A 23,137-nucleotide genomic window follows, 5' to 3' on the forward strand; every position below is an offset into this window, starting at 1 on the left:
ATAGCTGTGGCACTATGGAGTTGTGGAATTTTATTTTGCAGATTTTTTGCTGTGTAGGCACATGAAAATATCCAGGTTTGGTATTGTGGAATTATGCAACTCAATAGCAATAACACAGGCAATAGTGTAACAATGTTTTTAGTTCTTGTGCATAAAAGACCATTTTAATGTCTTGACTTTATTTTAAAATATTTTTTTCAAATATAACCATAAAGTTCAGTCGCTTTGAGTTATTTTTGCATTCTGCAGAAATTCTTAACATGTTTTTTAAAATTGGACACATCACAATTATGGCTTTTTGTCTTACCCACCTGACAGCTATGGCTCAATAGGTTTTATTCAAACTTTAAAACCCTCAACTGAAACAGAAATTAAATTGGCAGGAATGAGTGTGCAGAAACAAGTATTGGGGAACTGGTAGTGAAAATGGACTTGCAACCTTTCTGATAGCATTCATGAGAGAATACAGTAGTTGACGACATTGTCAGGTTCTCCCTTTAAGTAAAGAGATTGGCAGCAGTAGTGAGTAAACCTCTTCATTAGAGACCCAGGCTACATTTTCAGAAGAGCTCAGCTTTCATATAGGCACCTTTCATTTAGGCAATTTTCAAAAGTCCTAGGCACACTGCAGCTCCCATTTAAAAACAATAGGGGCTGCTGGGTGCTGAGCCCGTCTGAAATTCAGACCAGTTTGTTTAGGTGCCTAAAGGGGAACTGAGCACTTTGAAAATTTGACTGCATATCACTTGCAGTGACTCCCCGTTGTGACTTTTTAAACTTCCCCTTGCTATTTCTGCTGTTGATTAGTGTCTGAGCAGCTGCCAGACCCTGCTGTAGCAGGAGACACATGAGTGCAGCTATCTCTTTTTGAAGCAACTTATCTCACATCAATGGCTATTATAGCAAGCACCTAAGATTGGCCAGCCATCCAGATTACTTGATTGTCTGAATGTTGTGACACTTGTTTTTATAAAAAAGGAGATGCCATTTCATTTCTGTAGGCTAGATGTGTTACGGTGAAACTTCTTGATTTCTTTTTGGTTTTTTTTTTAATCTTGTTGGTGATTGAATATGTATTTTATGTCTGTGATTTTGATATCATGCTTTCAAGGTACTTTCACTAGTTGTTAGGACAATATCAAAAACTGTTCCATTGACCTGTGGTTCTTAGAGCTTATTACCTAGGGTTACCATTCGTCCGGATTCTGCCGGACATGTCTGGCTTTTTTGAGTTAAAAATAGCGTCTGGGGGGGAATTTGTAAATGTCCGGACTTCCCCCGCATGCAGAGCGCGCGCGGCTGACAGGGCAGCCGGCCGGATCCTGCCACTCGCACGGGGCTCCGGCAGCCAGAGCCCCTCCTCCACTTCCCCCTCCTCTCCCCTGCAGCTGAGCTCACTCCTCTCTCTCCCTCCCTCCCCCTCCCTGCATTCGCAGATCGCCGGCCGGCCGTTCACATCTGGCTTCCGGCAGTCTGGAGCTCTACCCCCTGCTCCCCTCCCCCTGCTGCCGAGCGCGCTGCTCTGCTGCACTCTGTTCTGAGCGGCATGGTAAGGGGGCCAGGGGGTCAGAGAAGCAGCAGGGAGGTTCTGGAGGGGGTAGTCAAGAGACAGGGAGCAGGGAGGAGGGTTGGATGGGTCAGGAGTTTTGGGGGGGGCTGTCTGGGGGTTGGGGGTGTAAGGTTTTGGGCAGTCAGAGTACAGGTGGGGGGGTCTCAGGAGGGGGCAGTTAGGGGACAAGGCACAGGGAGGCTTAGGTAGGAGCAGGGGTCCCAGGAGGGGGCAGTCAGGGGACAAGGAGTGGGGGAGGGGTTCTGGGGGGGGGCTGTCAGGGGGCAGGAGTGGGGAGAGGGATCGGAGCAATCAGGGGACAGGGAGCAGAGGGGTTTATATGGGTCGGGAGTTCTGGGGGGAGCTGTCAGGGGGTGGGAAGTAGTTGTATGGGGCGTGGGAGTCCCTGGTGTCTGTCTGGGGTCTGTCTGGGGGTGGGGGTGTGGATAAGGGTTGGGGCAGTCAGGGGACAGGTAGGGGGTAGGGTCCGAGGGGGCCAGTTAGGATGGGGGGAAGGTCTCAGGATGGGGAAATCAGGGAACAAGGAGTGGGGGGGAGGGTTGGGGGTTCTTAGGGGGCGGGAAGTGGGAGGGAGTGGAAGGGGCAGGGGTGGGGCTAGTGCAGGACGGGGGCGAGGCTAGGGCGGGGCTCCTCCCATCCTCTTTTTTGATTGTTGAAATATGATAACCCTATTATTACCTCCCTGTCAGCTTATAGTAGAGGAGCACTTTATAATAATAATATTGAAGTAATAACTACCAAAAAAAGCAAGGAGCAAGCATGGGAACTTTTATTTGTCCTGTCACTATTGTACTTGCAAATCTATCAAGGTACTTACATGGCCTACATCACTGTAATACCTGAACATCTCTCTCATGAATAGATTTTATCTTTAGAATCATCCCTATGAGGTAGGGACATACTATCCTCATTTAACAGATGGAGAACTGAGGCATGGGGTAGGTTAAGGGTCTTAAGCAAAGTCCCGCAGGCAGGCTGTGGTTGAGCTGAGAACTGATCCCAGGTCTCCCTAGTGCCCTAACCACTAGACCAACGGTTCTCAAACTGTGGGTAAGGACCCCAAAGTAGGTCATGACCCTGTTTTAATGAGGTCACCCGGGCTGGCGTTAGACTTGCTGGGGCTGGGGGCTGAAGCCCGAGCCCAAGCCCCACCACCCAGGTCTGAGGGCTTCAGCCCTGGGTGGCAGGGCTCAGGTTACAGCCCCCCTCCCTCTTGGGCTGAAGCTCTTGGGTTTTGACTTTGGCCCTCCAGCCTCGGGCGGTGAGGCTTGGACTTGGGCTTTGGCCTCCCACCTAGGGCGGCAGGGCTAAGGCAGGCTCAGGCTTCTGCTCCCATTCCTGGGGTCATGTAGTAATTTTTGTTATCAGAAGGGGGCCGTGGTGCAATGGAGTTTGAGAACCTTGCACTAGACCAGGGGTCTCAAACTCAAATGACCACAAGGGCCACATGAGGACTAGTACATTGGCCCGAGGGCCGCATTTACTGACACCTCCCCCCCGCCGCCCTCGGCCCCACCCCCACTCCACCCCTTCCATGAGGCCCCGCCCCTGTTCCGCCTCTTCCCACCCCTTCCCTGCCCCCATTCCAACCCCTTCCATGAAATCCCCACCCCAACTCTGCCCCTACGTGCCCCCAGGGGGTACAGGAGAGGTATGGGGTGTGGTGGGGGCTCAGGGCAGGGAGTTGGATGCAGGAGGGGGGAGGGATGTGGCAGGGGGTCAGGGCAGGGGATTGGGGTGCAGGAGGGGTGCAGCAGGGGGCTCAGGGCATGGGTTGGGGTGCAGGAGGGGTGCAGCAGGGGGCTCCGGTAAGGGAGTTGGGGTGCAGAAGGGGTGTGGGATGCAGCAGGGGGCTCAGGGAACAGAGTTGGGGTGCAGGAGGGGTTCGGGGGGCGGGCTCCGGCCTGACAGGCACTGGGGGCAGGGCAGGTTCCCTCCCTGCCCTGCCCCCACGCCGCTCCGGGAAGCCGACGGAACCTGGGGGAGGAGGGGCGCAGGGGTGTGTGTGGCTGTTGCTTCAGGCACCGCCCCCAGCAGCTCCCATTGGCCGGGAACGGGGAACCGCGGCCAGTGGGAGCTGCTGGGGGCGGTGCCTGAAGCAACAGCCACACACACCCCTGCGCCCCTCCTCCCCCAGGTTCCGTCGGCTTCCCGGAGCGGCGCGGGGGCAGGGCAGGCAGGCAGGCAGGGAGTCTGCCCTGCCCCTGGTGCGCGTCGGGCCGGAGCCGCTCTAGGTAAACACTGGGGAGGGCAGGGGGGGGCGCAGAAAATAACCCCACGGGCCGCGTGTTTCAGACCCCTGCACCAGACCATCCTTCCTGCCCAAATACTTCCCAGTAACCTTAGAAGAATACAAAGACAAGAGCATTTTGTATTAAATGTTTTATTTTGAAATTGCAAACTTGCCATTTACCCAATTATGCCTGCCCTCTACAATGTTAACAGACACGGCTTTGACTACCAACCTCAAAATAGCCTTCTCTGGAAATGCATTTGCTGTTTAAAATAAATGTTTGTTTGTTCCTGTAAGTGGGAAACATTATTAAAAATTCTGTGTACATTTTTCTGTTTTTGCGAATCAAATTAAATAAACCTTTCAATGTAACTATTTGTTAAGTTTGGCAACTTAGTGATTCTAAAGACCATAAAATATCTGTCCTAGAGATGTGATGATGAGAAATATATAAAAGAAAATTTCATTTTGCATGTGAGGAATTCAGCTTTGAAGAACCAAACACAGTATGTTCCCTGGGGTCTCAGCCTGCTCTTATTCACTGGCAAAACTGAGTCTCATCTGAACCCTAGACTACTCACTAAGGACCTGATCCTGCAAAACTCATTGATTTCGCTGTGAGTTTCCTGCACTGAGGCATTGCAGAATCAAGCTTTGAGAACGTGCATTGTATTGTAAATAGTACAGAAAATTCCTGGCTGTAAAATAATCATGAAATAAAAATCACCCATGCCTCATCCTTCTTACTTAAACATGGACTTTGAATGTTTCTGCTTTCGGTTGTCATAGCTGGTGAGGCCCCTGATAGCAGCAAAAGCTTGCTGCTTACCTTTTTGTTGTTGTTTTTAAATTCCTGAAAGAATCGTGCTTCAGCTCCAGTGCACTTTATGGATAGAAGACCTAAATGTCCTGGGAACACTCACTGTTACAGTAAATGAGAAAACAAGACTTTTTTTTTTACAGTTTTGCACAGAACCAAAATAAAAATGTACAGCCAAACCAATAACCTGCTACTTACAGAAGAAATAGCTATAAATTCATGTTCTCCAGGAAGCCAGCTCCCAAAGAGACATGTTCAGTGGTTTAAAAAAAATTATTGCAGGAATAGATACAAATTTGACTGTGTTACCATGTATCTAGTAGGCAGGAAACTCTCCTTTTTTCATTAGGGATAATTCTGAAACCAGGGAGGCCAGAAGATTATGCAAAGTTTAGTCCTGACACAAGACATTTGAACATGTGTTGCTCTGTAGCTTCTAAAAGCTGCTATTAACATAGAAGTCATCATAATGGAACAGACTAGTAGTCATTGTAATTCACTGTCCTGTCTTACTCAGTGGCCTCCAACGGTATGTACAACTGCAGTACGATGTCATAGAAAGGGATAGAGAATTTCTTCCTGACCACAGGTGATCAGCGTGTGCTTGGAAATACAAGGATTGTGACAATTTTTAGAATATGTTTTCTAACTAGTTCTATGACAGGTTCTGTTCATATTCATATAAATGTCTAGTCAATTGTGAAGTTGTGTTTTTTTGTTTGTTTTTTTTGCCTCATAAAATCATGTGGCAGTGAATTCCATAGGTTAGTTTTAAATTGTGTAAAATGTCTTCAATTTTCTATTTATTTACTTAAATGTGTTTTTTAAAAGTATCTAGTCAAAATTCTAGGTGTATATACCACCATTAAAAATATACAGAATTAAAGTATTTTTATCCAAAATTAGAAAGACCTTCCTTAATATGACCTAATTTCACAAACATTGTTTATCTAATTAACCTCTCATACAAGAATAGTTTCCCCTCATTAAATTATTCCATATCCCTCAGAGCACACCCCTTCAGCAAAAGTCCAGGAAAATAGTTGAGCCCTTTGACATGCCCTGAAGGTTAAGAGATCCAAGGTAGGTAAAATCTTAGGGAGAGAATGCTGGAGTTAAGGACCCTTAACCAACACTGTCTAAGCCACAGTTCATGAATGTTCTATGCAAGCTTACTCACACAGTGCTCTCAAGACAGCTCAGTACTCGTCATTTTTGAATGCTAAGCTACTTTTTAGCAGCCATTTCTACATTGTATGAGAGTTTAGTGCCAGGGACTGCTGGGACATGGGATGAGACCACCGAACTGTTTTTCATTTATGATCCAGTCTCCAGTGTTGCAAGCCTGGTGCATTAACACCTCTCACCCTAATTCATGTTTCTAACTTTGTGTGTTGCCCTAATGCTTAGTTTTACTTGGTCATCAGAAGCCATTAGACCAGCTCTTAATTGCACACTGGGCTTGATTTGTCAACCCTGTAACGTAGAGCCCTGCAACTCTGTGGATATACGCTTTATATCTGTGGATATCTGCATCCGTGGACCATGTCTGTGGATTGCAGATACGGATCCAAATTTTATATCTAGAGCCCTGCAAATCTGCAAATATCCACTTTATATCCATGGGCCATGTTTGCGGATTGCGGATCAGATGCGGATACAAATTTTGTATCTCTGCAGGGCTCTGCTTTAAAAGTTGGTGAAATGATTTAGATTAATTCCCCTGGGGCAAAACTGATCCCTAACAAAACTTTGTGGACTCGCATGGAGTTTCAGGACAGTTGAATTTGGCCTCTGAGGTAAGTAAGCATGCTAGAGGTGTAATTTGGATGGTGGTTCAATTCACTGCTACTGTAACTGTCATTCAAAACATCTGCTGGAGACGGAGCAGAGTGGAGGCATGCTGGCAGGAAATAGGGCATGGTTTATGCAAATACAAGCCTTGATTGTTACTAACCCAGGGCAGCTATATAAGGAAGTATGGAAGCATAAGGGGCCCACTTACATTCTTGTATGGTCTACCCACACCACAGACTGTACTGTCAATGGGAAGCAGGCTCAACAAAGCCACTGTTTCTCAGGTGTTGCCAGGGTAGGGGCTGAAGAGAGTATTGACTCCATTCCTCCAACACTCTGGCCATCATAGCTGTGCAAGCGTACCATATGGCATACACTGCAATGGGTATAAGCCCAGCACAGTTTACATCTTCCAGACAATTGCTGGGAGACTGGGAGACACACTGTGACTCAGAGCCACACTCTGCTTCCTGGACTGTTCCTGGGACAGCCCAACTATGTGCTGCCTGTTGCTCAGGGCAGATCATAAAGTGACAGTCTAACCCACTCTCCCTGGCTGTTTACATTTTTTGGGTGGCTTTATTCTCTGCTTTTTTCCCTCACATTTTGTAAACTACTGGGCCGTGCTCTCCGGTGCTGCTGAATTAGACATATAACCTGATTATTTTCCTGGATAAAGAAGAAGAATCTCCATAACAATGTAAGCCAGGAGTAACTCCAGTCAATATAAAACCATAGTGTAGAACTGTGTGCCTAATCTGAAAATGCAGAGAGGTATCTTTCAGAAGTTCAGTAGCTCCAGCAGCACCAGCAGACTCACCTGGCTGGAACATAGCCGTGATGGCATTTAGAATGGACTTCCGTCTTCAGTGGTCCTTTGCTCGTTTTGTTCCTTTGGCAAGAGTCAGTATGAGAGGATTTAGGTTTCTTAAATACTTCAGAATTTCATCTTCCAAGCTCACTTGTGGTCAGCTTGCTGCTCTGTTTCCTTCAACTTCAGCTCTGTAAACCTTCTTTAAAAGCGTATCTTCTTCTGTATGTATGACATGACCCCACTGTTGCAGTCATCTGAACTGGTGCGAGATTGTTCCTTGCTGGGATTGTCTGAGTATCAACTTCTTTGTGACAAAATCAAACTAATGGATGTTAATAATAGACTGTAACTTTTGACATTGAAAACTGTTTTCAGAAATCACAAGCAACGGATATATCCCAAAGACCAGATTCTTCTCAGCTTCAGTATTTTCCATTTCAAATATGCAAAGAAATAACTTATTTTGGTGTTAAAATTTGTCCTAATCTTTGCAAAATTGTTTCTATGAATATGGACTATATATTCAAAGAAATTTCCAACGATGTGGAGAGGTGGCATCTCCTCCCTCTGTCATTTCTAGGGAGAATAGAAATAGCCAAAATTGATATCTACCCAAGAATGACCTATATCATTAACCTATTGCCTTTAAAGGTCTCTCCCTTGCTCTTTGCTAGAATAAATAGGCTTATTGTGTGATTTTTATGGGATAAAAAACAGTTTCGCTTGTAACACAAGACCCTTAAAAATAGGGTTGCCAGATTTGTATTTATATTATCTAGTATTCCAAATGTGTCCTAATTTAAGGTGGTTCTCCTCCAGTAGCTCTGTATACACACCAGCCTGGTTTGAGAGAGAAAAAAACTTTTCTAAAACATTTGGTTCCCTCTTTTCTTTTATATATCTTAAGAGGCTACCCACACCCTTAAGGAAAAATCCAATCTTTGCACATACAAGATGCAACATGTTAAGATGATTATAGCTACTGATCTTACTAATTCTCTTCTTGAACCACTATGTACCTGTGTATCAAGATCAAGGCAAACGCCACACTTAAGACAATTTGGATAGAAAAAGGATTAACAAAAATTAAAGATATAATATAACAGACTGGCCTCCTTCGATTACATGTGCAACAAATATCAGTTACCGCAGTCTCTCAGGGTACGTCTACATTATGAAATTAAGTCAATTTTATAGAAGTCGATTTTTAGAAATCGATTTTATACAGTTGATTGCATATGTCCACACTGAGCACATTAAGTCGGTGGAGTGCGTCCTCACTACCGTGGCTAGCATCGACTTATGGAGCGATGCACTGTGGGTAGCTATCCCACAGTTCCCGCAGTCTCCGCCGCCCATTGGAATTCTGGGTACAGCTCCCAATGCCTGATGGGGCAAAAACATTATCACAGGTGGTTTTGGGTACATGTCGTCAGTCTCCCCTCCCTCTGTGAAAGCAACAGCAGACAATCGTTTTGCGCCTTTTTTCCCCGCAGACGCCATACCACGGCAAGCGTGCAGCCCGCTCAGCTCAGTTCACCAACACCACTACTGTTGTGTCCTGGGTGCTGCTGGCAGCAGACGGTGCAGTAGGACTGCAAACCATTGTCATACACCACTTCTGCTGCAACTCTCCTCTGCTGCTATTGCCTCGATAGCGAATTTCTCCATGTTTTCTGTCATGGGCTCCCGGGTACGTGTGTTCTTCCTCGGGAAATGTGCGCAGTGCTAACCGTCGTCCTCCACTGCTTCCACTGCAACTCTGCTCTCCTGGTGCCATGAATCCACCTCGCAGGTCCTCTTGTCGTTCTGTATAAATATCTATTCTCGTGGCATCCATTGTCATCCACCGATTCCGCTGCAACTCTGCTTTCCTGCTCTCCTTCAGACGCCATGCTATGGCAAGCATGGAGCCTGCTCAGCTCACCGCTGCTGTTGTGAGCATTGTAAACACTTCGCGCATTATCCTGCAGTATGTGCAGAACCTGAAAAAGCAGGCGAGGAGGCGACAACAGCGCAATCAAGATAGTGATGGATGCAGACTTCTCTCAAAGTACAGGCCCTGGCCATTTGGACATCATGGTGGTAATGGGGCAGGTTCATGCTGTGGAATGCCGATTCTGGGCCTGGGAAACAAGCACAGACTGGTGGGACCGCATAGTGTTGCAGGTTTGGGATGATTCCCAGTGGCTGCGAAACTTTCGCATGCATAAGGGCACTTTCATGGAACTTTGTGACTTGCTTTCCCCTGCCCTGAAGCGCAAGAATACCAAGATGAGAGCAGCCCTCACAGTTGAGAAGCGAGTGGCGATAGCCCTTTGGAAGTTTGCAATGCCAGACAGCTACCGGTCAGTCGGGAATCAATTTGGAGTGGGTAAATCTACTGTAGGGGCTGCTGTGATCCAAATAGCCAATGCAATCACTGAGCTGCTGCTATCAAGGGTAGTGACTTTGGGAAATGTGCAGGTCATAGTGGATGGCTTTGCTGCAATGGGGTTCCCTAACTGTGGTGGGGCGATAGACGGAATGCATATCCCTATCTTGGGACTGGACCACCTTGGCAGCCAGTACATAAACCACAAGGGGTACTTTTCAATGGTGCTGCAAGCACTGGTGGATCACAAGGGACGTTTCACTGACATCAGCGTGGGATGGCCGGGAAAGGTGCATGACACTCGCATCTTCAGGAACTCTTGTCTGTTTGAACAGCTGCAGGAAGCAACTTACTTCCCAGACCAGAAAATTACCGTTGGGGATGTTGAAATGCCTATAGTTATCCTTGGGAACCCAGCCTACCCTATGCCATGGCTCATGAAGCCATACACAGTCACCTTGGGCAGTAGTAAGGAGCAGTTCAACTATAGGCTGAGCAAGTGCAGAATGGTGGTAGAATGTGCATTTGGATGTTTAAAAGCTCGCTGGCACAGTTTACTGACTAGGTTAGACCTCCGCGAAACCAATATTCCCATGAGCTGTCACCTTCAGCCCCCAATTAAAACCTCTCCAGCACATCATCAAAGATCTACAACCTATCCTGAAAGATCATCCCTCACTCTCACAGATCTTGGGAGACAGACCTGTCCTCGCTTACAGACAACCCCCCAACCTGAAGCAAATACTCACCAGCAACCACACGTCACTGAACAAAAACACTGACCCAGGAACCTATCCTTGCAACAAAGCCCGATGCCAACTCTGTCACATATCTATTCAAGTGACATCATCATAGGACCTAATCACATCAGCCATGCCAGCAGGGGCTCGTTCACCTGCACATCTACCAATTTGATATATGCCATCATGTGCCAGCAATGCCCCTCTGCCATGTACATTGGCCAAACCAGACAGTCTCTACGCAAAAGAATTAATGGACACAAATATGACATCAGGAATCATAACATTCAAAAACCAGTAGGAGAACACTTTAACCTGTCTGGTCATTCTATGACAGACCTCCGGGTGGCAATTTTGAAACAGAAAAGCTTCAAAAACAAACTCCAACGAGAGACTGCTGAGTTGGAATTGATATGCAAACTAGATACAATCAACTTAGGCTTAAATAGGGACTGGGAGTGGCTGAGCCATTACAAACATTGAATATATCTCCCCATGTAAGTATTCTCACACTTGCTTCTTGTCAAACTGTTTGTACTGGGCTATCTTGATTATCACTTCAAAAGTTTTTTTTCCTCTTACTTAATTGGCCTCTTAGAGTTGGTAAGACAATTCCCACCTGTCTCTGTATGTGTATATATATCTCCTCAATATTATGTTCCATTCTATGCATCCGAAGAAGTGGGCTGTAGCCCACAAAAGCTTATGCTCAAATAAATTTGTTAGTCTCTAAGGTGCCACAAGTACTCCTGTTTTTTTTGCGGATACAGACTAACACGGCTGCTACTCTGAAACCTGTCAATGTTCCCATTGTTACTGCTGCTTGCTGTGTGCTCCACAATATCTGTGAGAGTAAGGGGGAGACGTTTATGGCGGGGTGAGAGCTTGAGGCAAATCGCCTGGTAGCCAATTACTCACAGCCACACACTAGGGCGATTAGAAGAGCACAGCTGGGCACTCTGCACATCAGAAAAGCTTTAAAAACCAGTTTTGTGACAGTTCTCTTTGTTTCTCCTTGATGAAAACCCACCCCCTTGGTTGACTCTACTTCCCTGTAAGCCAACTGACCTCCCCGTTTCGATCACCGGTTTCAGAGGCAATAAAGTCATTATTGTTTCCAAATCAGGCATTCTTTATTAATTCATCACACAAATAGGGGGAAAACTCACAAGGTAGCCCGGGAGGGGTGGGTGAGGAGGGAAGCTCCGGGTCGGGTGGTGGATGAGGGGAGGAGGGAAGGACAAGGCCACACTACAGTTCAAAACTTATTGAATGCCAGCCTTCTGTTGCTTGGGCAATCCTATGGGGTGGAGTGGCTAGGTGCCCGTAGCCTCCCCCAACCCACCCCCTGCATTCTTGGGCATGTGGGTGAGGAGGATATGGAACTTGGGGAGGAGGGCAGGTGGTTACACATGGGCTGCAGTGGTGGTCTGTGCCCCTGCTGCCTTTCCACCAGACACCTGAGCATGTCAGTTTGCTCCCCCAGTAGCCTCAGCATTCCATCCTGCCTCCTCTCAGCGTGCTCCTCCCTCCTCTCAACGCGTTCATTTAACGCTTTCCTGGACTCCGCCATTGTTTGCCTCCACGCATTCTACTGAGCTCTTTCAGTGCGGGAGGACTGCATGAGCTCTGGGCACTTGCGACGAGATGTGTTTTCTAATCTGCGCTAGCCTCTGGGACGGAGATGATAGGGGGAGCATAGAAATATTTGCAGCTGCGGGAGGAAAAAAAGGGAGAGTAGTATTTTAAAAGATACATTTTAGAGAACAAAGGGAAGACTATTTCACACTGAATCAAGTGATTCACATTACATAGCACATGTGCTTTTGCTACAAGGTCGCATTTTGCCTCTTATATTGAGTGCCTGCCGGTTTGTGTGAGACATCACACATGCTCGGCTGGGCAACAGAATTTGGCTTGCAGGCAGCCAGGGTACGGCAAAGAGTTTTGGCTTTTTCAACCTTCATAACATGTGGGAACGGTTTCAAACAGCAGCGCCCTCCTTTCCCATACCAAGCAAAGCCCGTTGGGTTGGCCATTTAAAAGGAGGGGCTGCAGTTTTAGGGTGAATGTGCAGCACAATCCAACCCCCCCACCCGCAATTCTCTGGGATGATTGCTTCACCCCCGCCCCCGTCCCACCGCATGGCTAGTATCAGGGAAGATCCCTGTCAGCAAACGCGAAAGCTCAGCATGAACGGGCCTCCCCCCACTGCATGGCTAACAGCGGGGATGATTTATTTTCAACTAAAGCCAAACAGCCAAAGCCCGGGCCCATTCGCTGCAAGGTTTTGTTCTGCAATGATTCCAGACTCCTTGCTACTGGCTTGGCGTGGTAAATTAATCATTAAACACACTTGCTTTTAAACCCTGTATTATATTTACAAAGGTACACTCACCAGAGGTTCCTTCTCTGGCTTCATGGTCTGGGAGCCCGCCTTGGGAGGGTTGGGAGGATATTGGCTCCAGGGTGAAGAACAGTTCCTGGCTGCTGGGGAGAAGGGATTCTCCACTTGCCTGTTGTGAGCTATCCTCAACCTCCTCCTCCTCATCATCTTTCTCATCCACAAAAAGAGAAAGTCCCTGTTGCATGAGACTCCCCCCTTGCATGTGTCCACGGACAGTGGTGGGGTAGTGGTAGGGGCCACCCCTAGGATTGCATGCAGCTCATCATAGAACTGGCATGTATGGGGCTCTGACCCAGAGTGACCATTTGCATCCTTTGTTTTTTGGTAGGCTTGCCTCAGCTTCTTAACTTTCACGCATTTTGTCTTTTGGAATGGAGTTTTTTACCTGCACGGATTCTTCTCCCCATACAGCGATCAGATCCAGTACCTCCCATTCAGGCCATGCTGGAGCTCTTTTGCGATTCTGGGACTCCATGGTCACCTGTGCTGATGAGCTCGCCATGCTGGCCAAACAGGAAATGAAATCCAAAAGTTCCCGGGGCTTTTCCTGTCTACCTGGCCAGTACATCTGAGTTGAGAGTGCTGTCCAGAGCGGTCACAATGGAGCACTCAGAGATAGCTTCCGGAGGCCAATACCGTCAAATTGCATCCACATTACCCCAAATTCGACCTAGCAAGGTTGATTTTAGCACTAAACCCCTAGCCAGGGAGGAGTACAGAAATCAATTTTAAGAGCCCTTTAAGTGGACAAAACAGGCTTGGTCATGTGGACGGATGCAGGGTTAAATCGACCTAATGCTGCTCAATTCGACCTAAACTCGTAGTGTAGACCAGGGTTCAGTTCCTTCTTTCAGAAGCTATGCTCAAGAATTCATGCAAGAGTAGGAAACAATTGTTCTGTTTCAACTCTCTCACCTCTAGAAGAACATATTAAGAAATATGGAAACAAAAGTCACTTTGTAGGAATTATTCATAGGTGGCTTAATACTTTGCATTACCCCCCAATCTGAGTCTCAGAGAAAAATGGGAAAGAGAACTTAACTTTACTATCACAACAGAAAACTGGGAGGATATCTGGCTTAATGTGAAAGATGCTTCAAGTTCTTTATCCTTGTGATTCTTCCAGAACAAGATAACAAAACAGGTATTAGTGGACTCCAGAATATTAAGGCTAGATTGGCAACACACAGTGAATGATGGAAATGCAAACAGCCCCATGCCAACCTTTCACACATCCTCTATACCTGTCAAAAATGCATGTGTTCTGGAATACCATATTCAGTGCTTTCTCAAAAAATGTTGTGTTGCTATTTTTCCTTCTCCAACCTTGTGTATGTTGGCGACGCTGAATGAGTTGGTATTACCAGTTAACATTAAGAAATGGATTGCAGTAACTAATTTAGTGTGCAGAAGTTATTTTGAGAAAATCTACAATTCCTCCCCCATACACAGGTTGGCTTAGTGAATTATCTACTACCGTATTAATGGAATCAATGACCTTGTCTAATAGAAATGCTTGGAAAAAATATGAGGATGTCTGATCACACATGAAACTCTTGCATAAATTTGCAGTTTAGTATATATTAGTCCCCAATACTCATAAGTTATGTTCTCACTTATTTATCTGTTTAGTCACTTCAACAATTGACGCCCCGCATGACCTTTATGGGTTCAGGTTTGTTTGTTAGTTGTTTGTTTTTTTTTCCAGGTTTAACAAATAATAAACACTGAATTTTGTTATTTATAGGGTATTTCCATCTTATGGATGTATTTATATATTTTTTTCATTGTGTTTATATTTTATATAAAAACAATAAAAAGAAAGATTAAAAAAAAAAAGAAAACTGTTTCATAAGTTCAAGTGCATTGTTTAATTGGCCACTCAGTCCAGATTTGGTCAGAGGGCATAGTAGAGCAGTGCTTGTTTTGCAGAACATCTGTTGTCAAGAAATCAGATTAGGAAGACATCCTTATATACTTGGTGTCAGATTGTGTGGTCCATATTCCTACAAAACTTGACAAATCTGTGCATTTCATCAGTGTTTGAGCACAATAGCACATTTTCCAAGATGTATGCATTGCCTGCCATACCGTTTGATAAATATCTTTCCCTCGTGGTATTTTGAAATTCATGATAGCTCTCGAGGTTCTGTATTACAGAGATTAATTTGTGAAGTCCCAAGAAATAAGGTAGCCACAAAAATGTCTCAGAGTGTGGAACTATGTATGCAGCGTGTCATAATATATTTAGCATATCAGACCATAGGAAAAATAGAAACATGAGGGAAAGGTACGTTGCTTGGCTCAGAAATGATTGTATCAGGGAATAATGCTGGGGGAAAAGATACGTTAGAGGGCGTATAGGGATGTGAGGCTATTTCCCTGGCTCCTTGCCATCTGCAAACAAATCATTGACTATAAAGAATCAACATGTAATGTTACAGGGTGACCTTGACATTGTAAATGGGTAAGAGCAATTTATCACATGCTGTCCACCATATTAAAATGATGGAAAGTTTCACATGGTGAACTGAAATCTCTTTTAGAGTCTCTGCCTGACAATTCAGGGGAATGTGGGGAGTTTTCACAAATTCTTATGTTTATGTATCCACCATGACAGCTTATACGGTATCACAATTCCTTATATTGTGCAATAAAACATGATACCCAGACCAAATTTAAGGACTTTAAAAGCTTTTGTTTTAAACGGAGAGTCAGTCAGATTTTAAAAAAAATAAACTACATTATAGGTACTTGGAGAGAATTTCACAAACAGCACTGAAATTTTCCATATTAAGCGATTCCAGCTGTTAAGTTATGGAAATTGGCACAAACCGCCAATATGGTGCATGCAGCAGAAAGGAATACACTGCTTTTCAGCTTGATAGCATGCATGCAATTAAGTACAGATGTCCCTAATGGGATTTTTTTGTTTGTTTTATTGTGAGAGCTCTATTAATGTCCAGTTTATATGCTACAAATAAGTGGAATAAAGTTTCATTGTATCACTTGCTTCTTAGCAAAGGAAAACCCATAGAGAGAAATGAAACCATAACTAACTGACCACTCATATTTAAGTGAGATTAGTTATTACATTTATCAAAGTTGGTGGAAACACTCAGTAAGGTGCTCAGTGAACCTGCTGGCTGGCCGTCAGTGAGCCATGCAACTGAAATAGAAACACATTCAGCTAATGTCTCCTCTACTTGAAAGACTGATTGTGGGCAGGGATTCTATTATTATGATTATTTATAATTTACGTATGGCAGCACCCTCTGTGTACTAGGCACTTTCAAAACATTCATTAATTGAGAATATCTATGTTAAAAGGTTGATTCTGAAAGGGATTGAGAGCGGCCTGCAATGCGCTAAGCTGCCTCAGCTCTCACCACTGAAGATAATGGAAGGTGTGAATGTTCAGTACATTACAGGTTGCATTCAGCATCTCACAGAATCAGGTCCCAAGTGTCAATTTGTATGAGAGATACACAGCACGCTACTATTCAGACTTGTTTAAAATTCTTCAAAGCAGCTCATCACTAGAAATTTTGGAAAAGACACATGCCAGTTATGTACATTTGGGTGTGTGTTGGAGGTTACCTGCTTTTGTTATGTGATGCATTTGAACTGAGGAGTGGTGTCTCAAAACTCTTTTTTTGTCTTTTTCTTCTATAAAAGATCCTATAGCCACAAACCCATCCTAGCATAAATCAATCTATTCATGAGTACGGGCATACAAAAGTTATGTTGGCTCAGGTGATCTGAATTCCAGTCTGTATCCTGACTCACAGATTTATAGCGCACTCTTCTGTACTATACATGCAAATCAAAGGCAGGAGATGGGTGAGAAACCCCTGCTTTGTAAATATTTATTAGTGATTCATATACTTTATCCCAAGCTCACATGCATATAAGGGCAGGACAAAGTCTGAACTGTTCCATATATTCTTATTTCATAATTATTGTATGTTAACAAATAATTTTTAACTTAGAAGTAAAATTTGACACTTTAGTACCTAGTCAGTATAACTGTTATATTCTTACAAAATGAAGGGGCCATCTCTCAAGGTGTGAATTTTCCTGCAAAGGAATTTGATTAAGACCACTTTATTTTAAATTAATTTATGCATATTACAAATATGTAACAATTATAAGGAAGTTATTCATAGCATATTCCTCTTGCTCATATCATCCCTTCCATGAAACAATTGATAACAAGGAAATATCTTTGTAATCAATGGACTCGTACCAAAACTCTGGCTTTAGCACACCAGAAATAGAAATCCAGACCTCAAATCTTTAAACTCCCCTAATCTTTCTGCAACAATTTAAACCCTACCAGAGATTCTGAATGTGTAAGACAAACAAGCCTTCATTTTCAGCAGGGGAGCAACTTGTGTGAAGTAATAACGGTTTGTGTAAGGATTATGACATGCGCTGGTAATGTTTAGTACATAGTACATTTCCGTTATGTTTGAAATTATGGTCAAAAAAGGCTTCAAATCATGTTATGACATGACATATTTTGGCAATGGACTAGAAATGGTGGGGGGGAGGGGGCAGCATTGTCTGATCCCATTATTACTGTAGTTTACCATTCTGTTGATGGAGGAGTATTGTGAGAATTTGTCATTGGGTTGCCCAGGCAGATCTCTAAAGATAGATGCATTAACACTATGCAACTCTTGTGATTAAATTCACCTTCCTCTGTGCCTGTCATTGAACACCATGTTCTGTAATGAAAATAAAGGCATCCAAAACAGGAATAAATTCATTTTGCTTCTATAGGAGGAAGATGTGTTGGGAGTCCTCGTGTAAATCATTGCTGGGAAAGTAGGAGGAGCATGGTGATGCTGTACTGTTTTTGAGGGCCTCATAATAGTTTAAGTATCATTTTGGTTGAAGCCATACAAAATGCACTTAGCAATTTGTGCTGGGATTTTCAAAGGATCTTAAGGTGACTAAGCACCTGAATTCCAACGAATTTCAATGGGATTTCCTATTTGCAAGTGGGATTTATTTATTACAAAAGAATTTTCTTATTTTTTTTCATAGCGGGGAAACTTCATTTTGTGAAATTAAGAAGTAGCCATGTTGATTTTGTCGTGCCACGGGAATTATTGAGCTGATCACTCTGTTGGTTTGTTTGTTTCAGACTTCCGGCAGTTTTTCAAAAAGCTCCTCTTTCTGTTGTGACAAAGTATCACAGTAAGTATTTCTGTAATGGTTTTGCTGTGTTATCGCACAGTACTGTTGTGCTGTTTTTAATTGCTCCTATGCATGGCATCTTCGGCAGGTTAAAGTCATATATAAAGACATTCCAGTTGTTGTCTATGAAAGGCATAGGCCATGACGTTTTCTTGTTATGGTTGTAGAGTGATCTTTTACCGGACATATGTTAAATACCAGATAAGCTGAGTATTTTCCTACAGGTAAAACTACCACAAGTCACCTTAAGCATCGTATTATTCTCATTTATCTTTCATGCTGCTTCTTCAATACAACTTTAATTACACAGATCTAAAGGCAGATTGTTTTCTTTAAGGGTAAAATTCACCTTTTACAGGGGGCCCAAGTGGGAGTTAAGTTCTGCATAGACTTTGTCCTGGGCCTTTGCACAGGGATGTCTTTCACCAAAAGTAAAGCTGGGACTCATGAAAGGTGACAGACTGACAGCACAGAAGTTATTTATCCAGACCAGATTGCTCACAGGCTGCAGTCCAAGATAATATCCCACCCTGCTAGTGTGCCTCAATCCAATCCAGTAAAGGGACCCACCATAAGGGTAAGAGAGTTCACTTTCCATGGCCAGCAAATACTCAGCTTATTATTTCCATCACAGTAGCACTTAAAATGTGTTAGGCACTTTACAGACATAGGAAGAGCTGTCCCAAAGAGCTTATTGACTGAAATGCTGCCAAGAAGGGTGCCCTTTTGTGGTGGTAGGTTTGACAGTGTGGACACTGTCAACAGCTTGGGCTGAATACTGGTAGGGAGCTAGGAACTCCTGACTTCTAGTCCTCCTTCTTCCCCTTGACTTGCAATGTGGCCTTGAGCAAGTCTATAGATAAAATAGGGTTAATAATATTAATCTATGTTCTTCATGAGCATGTGAAGAGGATTAATGTATTTGCAGTGTATTGAAGATGTAAATCTCTAAACAAGTCCTAAGTATTATTTAGCTGCAGCTGCTAACTAGCCAATATATGGCAATGACCCTTTTCACAATTAACTGAGCCAAAGCAGTGAGGAGAAGGAAAGGATATTTTACATACTCTTTACTGTGGTTCTTTTTGGTCCATGTTCAAAGTAAATAAATGGCAAGAACAGAATAACGTGTGCTATAACTCCAGTGCTTTTTCTGTAGCCTGTTTGGACATGGCATTCAAAAAGGATGCCTCTAACTCTATTCATTAGAAACGTGGATAGTTTCTATGAGTTGTTTATGACAGTGAAGAAGTACTTGTAGGCCAAACTATTGGAGAAACTAAACCTAATTCTGATTTCATTTACTCTCTTGAAGTTAATGCAGTTTCTAAATTCATATCTGTATAACTTAGGGCAGATTTAATCATATTGTATACATGAGCGATTTTAGAGACCACTTAAAGACAGTGTTTGTGATGCCCCAAAGAAAGAGCGAGAGATTACTGCTGCCATGAGTCTCTGCATGTCTGTAACACCTGGATTTTCTCCTGTTGGGGATAGAACAAATTCAATTGTATTCATTTTTCTACCTTTCCATAGCACTGCATATATAGGCCTGGGCTTTTATAGGTGGCACAGTAATGAACTCTCTTTTGGCCAGCTGCCAGTTGCTTAAAGACCTGAATAAATTTTGTTTTATAAGCTGTTTATGAACCGCAATTTCGATGAAAATATCAGGAACCATAAATACTGACTGATTCCCCAGTATGAGTCCAGGATGAAATTTCTGCTCATCAACTTTCTATTTTCTTGTCACACTCACCCTTCTCCCCGCTCCCCAAACTGCCACATCGGATTCTTCGCAGAAGTGCAGACTTTGATCACATTATGGAGGAGGGCTATGAACTTGACCTGACTTACATCACTGAGCGGATCATTGCTGTATCCTTCCCTGCCAGCTGTTCAGAGGAAACGTATGTGCACAACCTGCAAGATGTAACCCGAATGCTCAAATCCAAACATGGAGATAATTACCTGGTAAGTGAAGATTAAGCCTGTTTGGATATGCTATGTGTAATTCAGTTTTACCCTATTTGCTGTACAATGGCTGATTTGATATCCTTAATAACCGAGCCCAATATAGGCTCACTTACGCCAATGTAAGTTGGATGTAACTCCACCAAAGCCTATCTAGTTCACATTTACATCAGTGCAAGTGACAGTTGCCCAGCATTTTACATTCCGTCAAACAAGGAAACAGATGCAAGCCACCTTCTTGTTGACGGCAAGGCAGTATACTCTTTGAGCATCATGTTCATTTGCAACAGAAAAATTGTAGGGATAGTTCTCACTGAGTAAAACTCATTCCTACAAGATCCAGATGCCTCACCATGGAATGCATTTTTCTAGCAGCTGCAGCTTGGGTTCTGATGATCTCTGACTACCCCCCCCCCCCCCCCGCCTTGGCTGGCTGCACTGTTGATTGTGAAACAGCACATAAAGGTTGCTCTTAGTGTGTTTTGTCTCTTTCATTGACTTAATTTAGATGCATTTTTTCCCCATTACTTATTTTCTATTAAAAAATATAAGGTCCCGGACAAACCTCTAATGGGTTCCACATGCACAATCTTTTATAATGACCACATCATGCTGTGTGGTGTTTTCTGCTTAGCACATTTAAACCCTGTGGTATCACTGTCTCTCTCTGTGTGCTTATAAATCAGGGCCAAAATCTCTGCTGTTAATTGAAGTTATTTTTAGCTGACATGTGTAAACTATTAGAATAAATCCACAACTTCAGGAGGGTAAAATTACTGCAGCAGCTAGCTTGCATTGTTATTCCATCCCCAGAACACCAGCCCTCCACATTCATTCACTCACAACACATTTATTTATCCCAACTGCATTGTATAGCAATGATTGGACTCAGGCTGTGCTGGCAGTACTACCAATTATGAATCTTTTGTCACATCAACTTTCCTGTAAGCCAACCCAGTGGTCTCTCTGACACAAAATTGTAATGCTTTGCAAAGCATTTCACCTAAGTCAGTGTTTCAAAGACAGCCCAGATCAACTGTCATTGTCATGTGATGCTGTATTTTGGTATACCTGAAATAGGCTGGTGGTCTTGGTCCAGCTATCTAACTCTTATTAGATGTGTTCACATCACAAAAAAAAACCCACTGTTACATTTATACTAATTCCATTTAGTGTTAGGAAAGGGCCATAACCTCTCCATAGCTAAGTTTGCCAACAATTAACAATTGGTTTAGGCTTTCTATAACTTTGGCTTGGGAAATATATTGGTTTGGTTGGAAAATTGCCAGATTTGCTCTGGAAATAAAGGAAAATGTATTTGCAAAGTATGAAGAAAATTTGGCAACCCATTTTGCAGTTATAGTCCGTTATAAAATTACCACTTTTCTCTAAGTTTTCTTTGTCTCCCTCTGTTTCAAAAATGGCTTTTTTGAACCCCTTTCAAATTTTCTATATCGTTTAATATCCTTGAAAATTTGCATTCCAGCTATGGCACCAATCCAGCAAAACACTTAACGTGTGAATAGTCCCAATGAAGTCATGGAGAGCACTAACATGCTTAAAGTTAAACACATGCTTAAGCACATTCTTGTGTCATAGAATCATAGAGTTAAAAGGGACCACAAAGGTCATATAATCTACTCCCCTGCCAAGATGCAGGATTTGTTGTGTCTAAACCATCCAAGACAGATGGTAACAGAGCCTGTATTTGTAGAAATGTAAGCAAAGTTATAAATGCTTTTTGTTGGGGGTAGTTTTGAGCCCAATCTTTCTCCCTTTGATTTCTTTATGAGTTATTGGCACCATTCTGCTGTCATTAATGCCAATGGGAATTTTTGGCCATTAATGTCAGCGGGGGCCAAGATGGAGTATTGTATGTTTGCATGAGCAAGTTGTCCTCTATTCAGTTGTTGCATATTGGAAAGAACAGGGAAGGTTCTTCTATAGTTAACAGTTATAGCCCTCTTTCTTTAGCTCAAGTAGCAGAGACTTGTGTCTTGGAGATCGAAGACCGGGGTTTTAGTCCCAGCTCTGCACATCTGTAATTCTTATGGAGAGCTGATAGCGTCTCCCTAACTAAAGCTGATTTTGGCCCTACTTTGTATCCATAAAATTTGTTCTAAAATGGTTGAAAAAATAAAGTACTTTTTTAAAATTAAAAGAGTTCAAAAATGGCACTTTTAAAATTTCTGTGAAGTGTCTAACTTTTTTTTGTGCCCCCCTTTGTCAGCTCAGTGAAATCACCTGATATCACAAAATTCCAAACATAAGTAGATTTTAGTAACTATTCCCCAGCAACCTCAGTGATGTTTTCAAATTCACGTACAGTGCTCTGGTAGAGTTCCACGACAATAAGTTTTTATAAACACTTATAGATTTTGACAGACTCACGCAACAAGGATGTTTCAAAGGCAGAAATAATAAAATGTGAAAGAAATTGACATTATTTGAAAACTAGACATGAATCAGGAATCACTGGATCTAGGGAGAAAAGAAAGAACCAATAGAAAGGGTGTCTTATATTGACAGCCTTGTCAGCAATGAATCTTCTCAGTGACCAAGGAAACAATATTGGGGTGATGTATTGTTTGTACATAGTGCAACTGCACTGACAATTTCTTTCCACGACAAATACTTATCTATCACATCCTTAAAACACCCAAGCTCTTAAAAGCCAGAAAATGAATAGTTAAGGAATCATAAATCTTATACCTCCTACAAAATTAAAAAAAAATCATATCAAATACAAAGAAATGCAGATTTCATCATAACAAAAGAACCACAGTCCTGTCCCTAAATAAGTGCTATTTTTAATTAGTAATTTCAAAATATAAACACAACACACAATCCTTCAAAAAAAAAAAGAACATTATATATGTATCATTAGTGACATATTCATTAATGCATATGCATACATTATTTCATAGTATATAAGCAAAGTTTTACACTTATTCTAGTAAAGTGCACATTGTTATTAATAGTTTTATTATTTATGTATGTTGTAATACTCCCTAAAAAGTGCAAGGCACTGTACCAACACATAGGAACAGCATAATTCTCAAGAAAACAACTATTTTAGGTTCTTAATCACTAGCAACTGGTACATACATTGAACTAGTTTTAAACTTAACAGTTTCTCTTACCTTTATTTCAATATCAAAATATTTTCACGTAAGAAAAATATATGGCCAATATTT

At 43.0% G+C, this 23,137-nt stretch overlaps 1 protein-coding gene across 8 annotated transcripts in view; it reads left to right on the forward strand.

Annotated features, from left to right (window-relative positions):
* Positions 1 to 23,137, forward strand: part of TNS3 (tensin 3) — a 434,958-nt gene that overhangs the window by 241,202 nt on the left and 170,619 nt on the right. For 7 of the 8 annotated variants that reach the window (XM_054019057.1, XM_054019050.1, XM_054019049.1 and 4 more), the window contains 2 exons: positions 17,911 to 17,963; positions 19,769 to 19,940. In XM_054019057.1, coding sequence (XP_053875032.1) covers positions 17,911 to 17,963; positions 19,769 to 19,940 — 225 coding nt within the window. The remainder of the gene's footprint in view (positions 1 to 17,910; positions 17,964 to 19,768; positions 19,941 to 23,137) is intronic. The other variant, XM_054019053.1, reaches the window with a different exon arrangement.

The sequence above is a fragment of the Malaclemys terrapin genome, chromosome 2, assembly GCF_027887155.1.
Source record: "Malaclemys terrapin pileata isolate rMalTer1 chromosome 2, rMalTer1.hap1, whole genome shotgun sequence".
NCBI classification, from domain to species: Eukaryota; Metazoa; Chordata; order Testudines; family Emydidae; genus Malaclemys; species Malaclemys terrapin.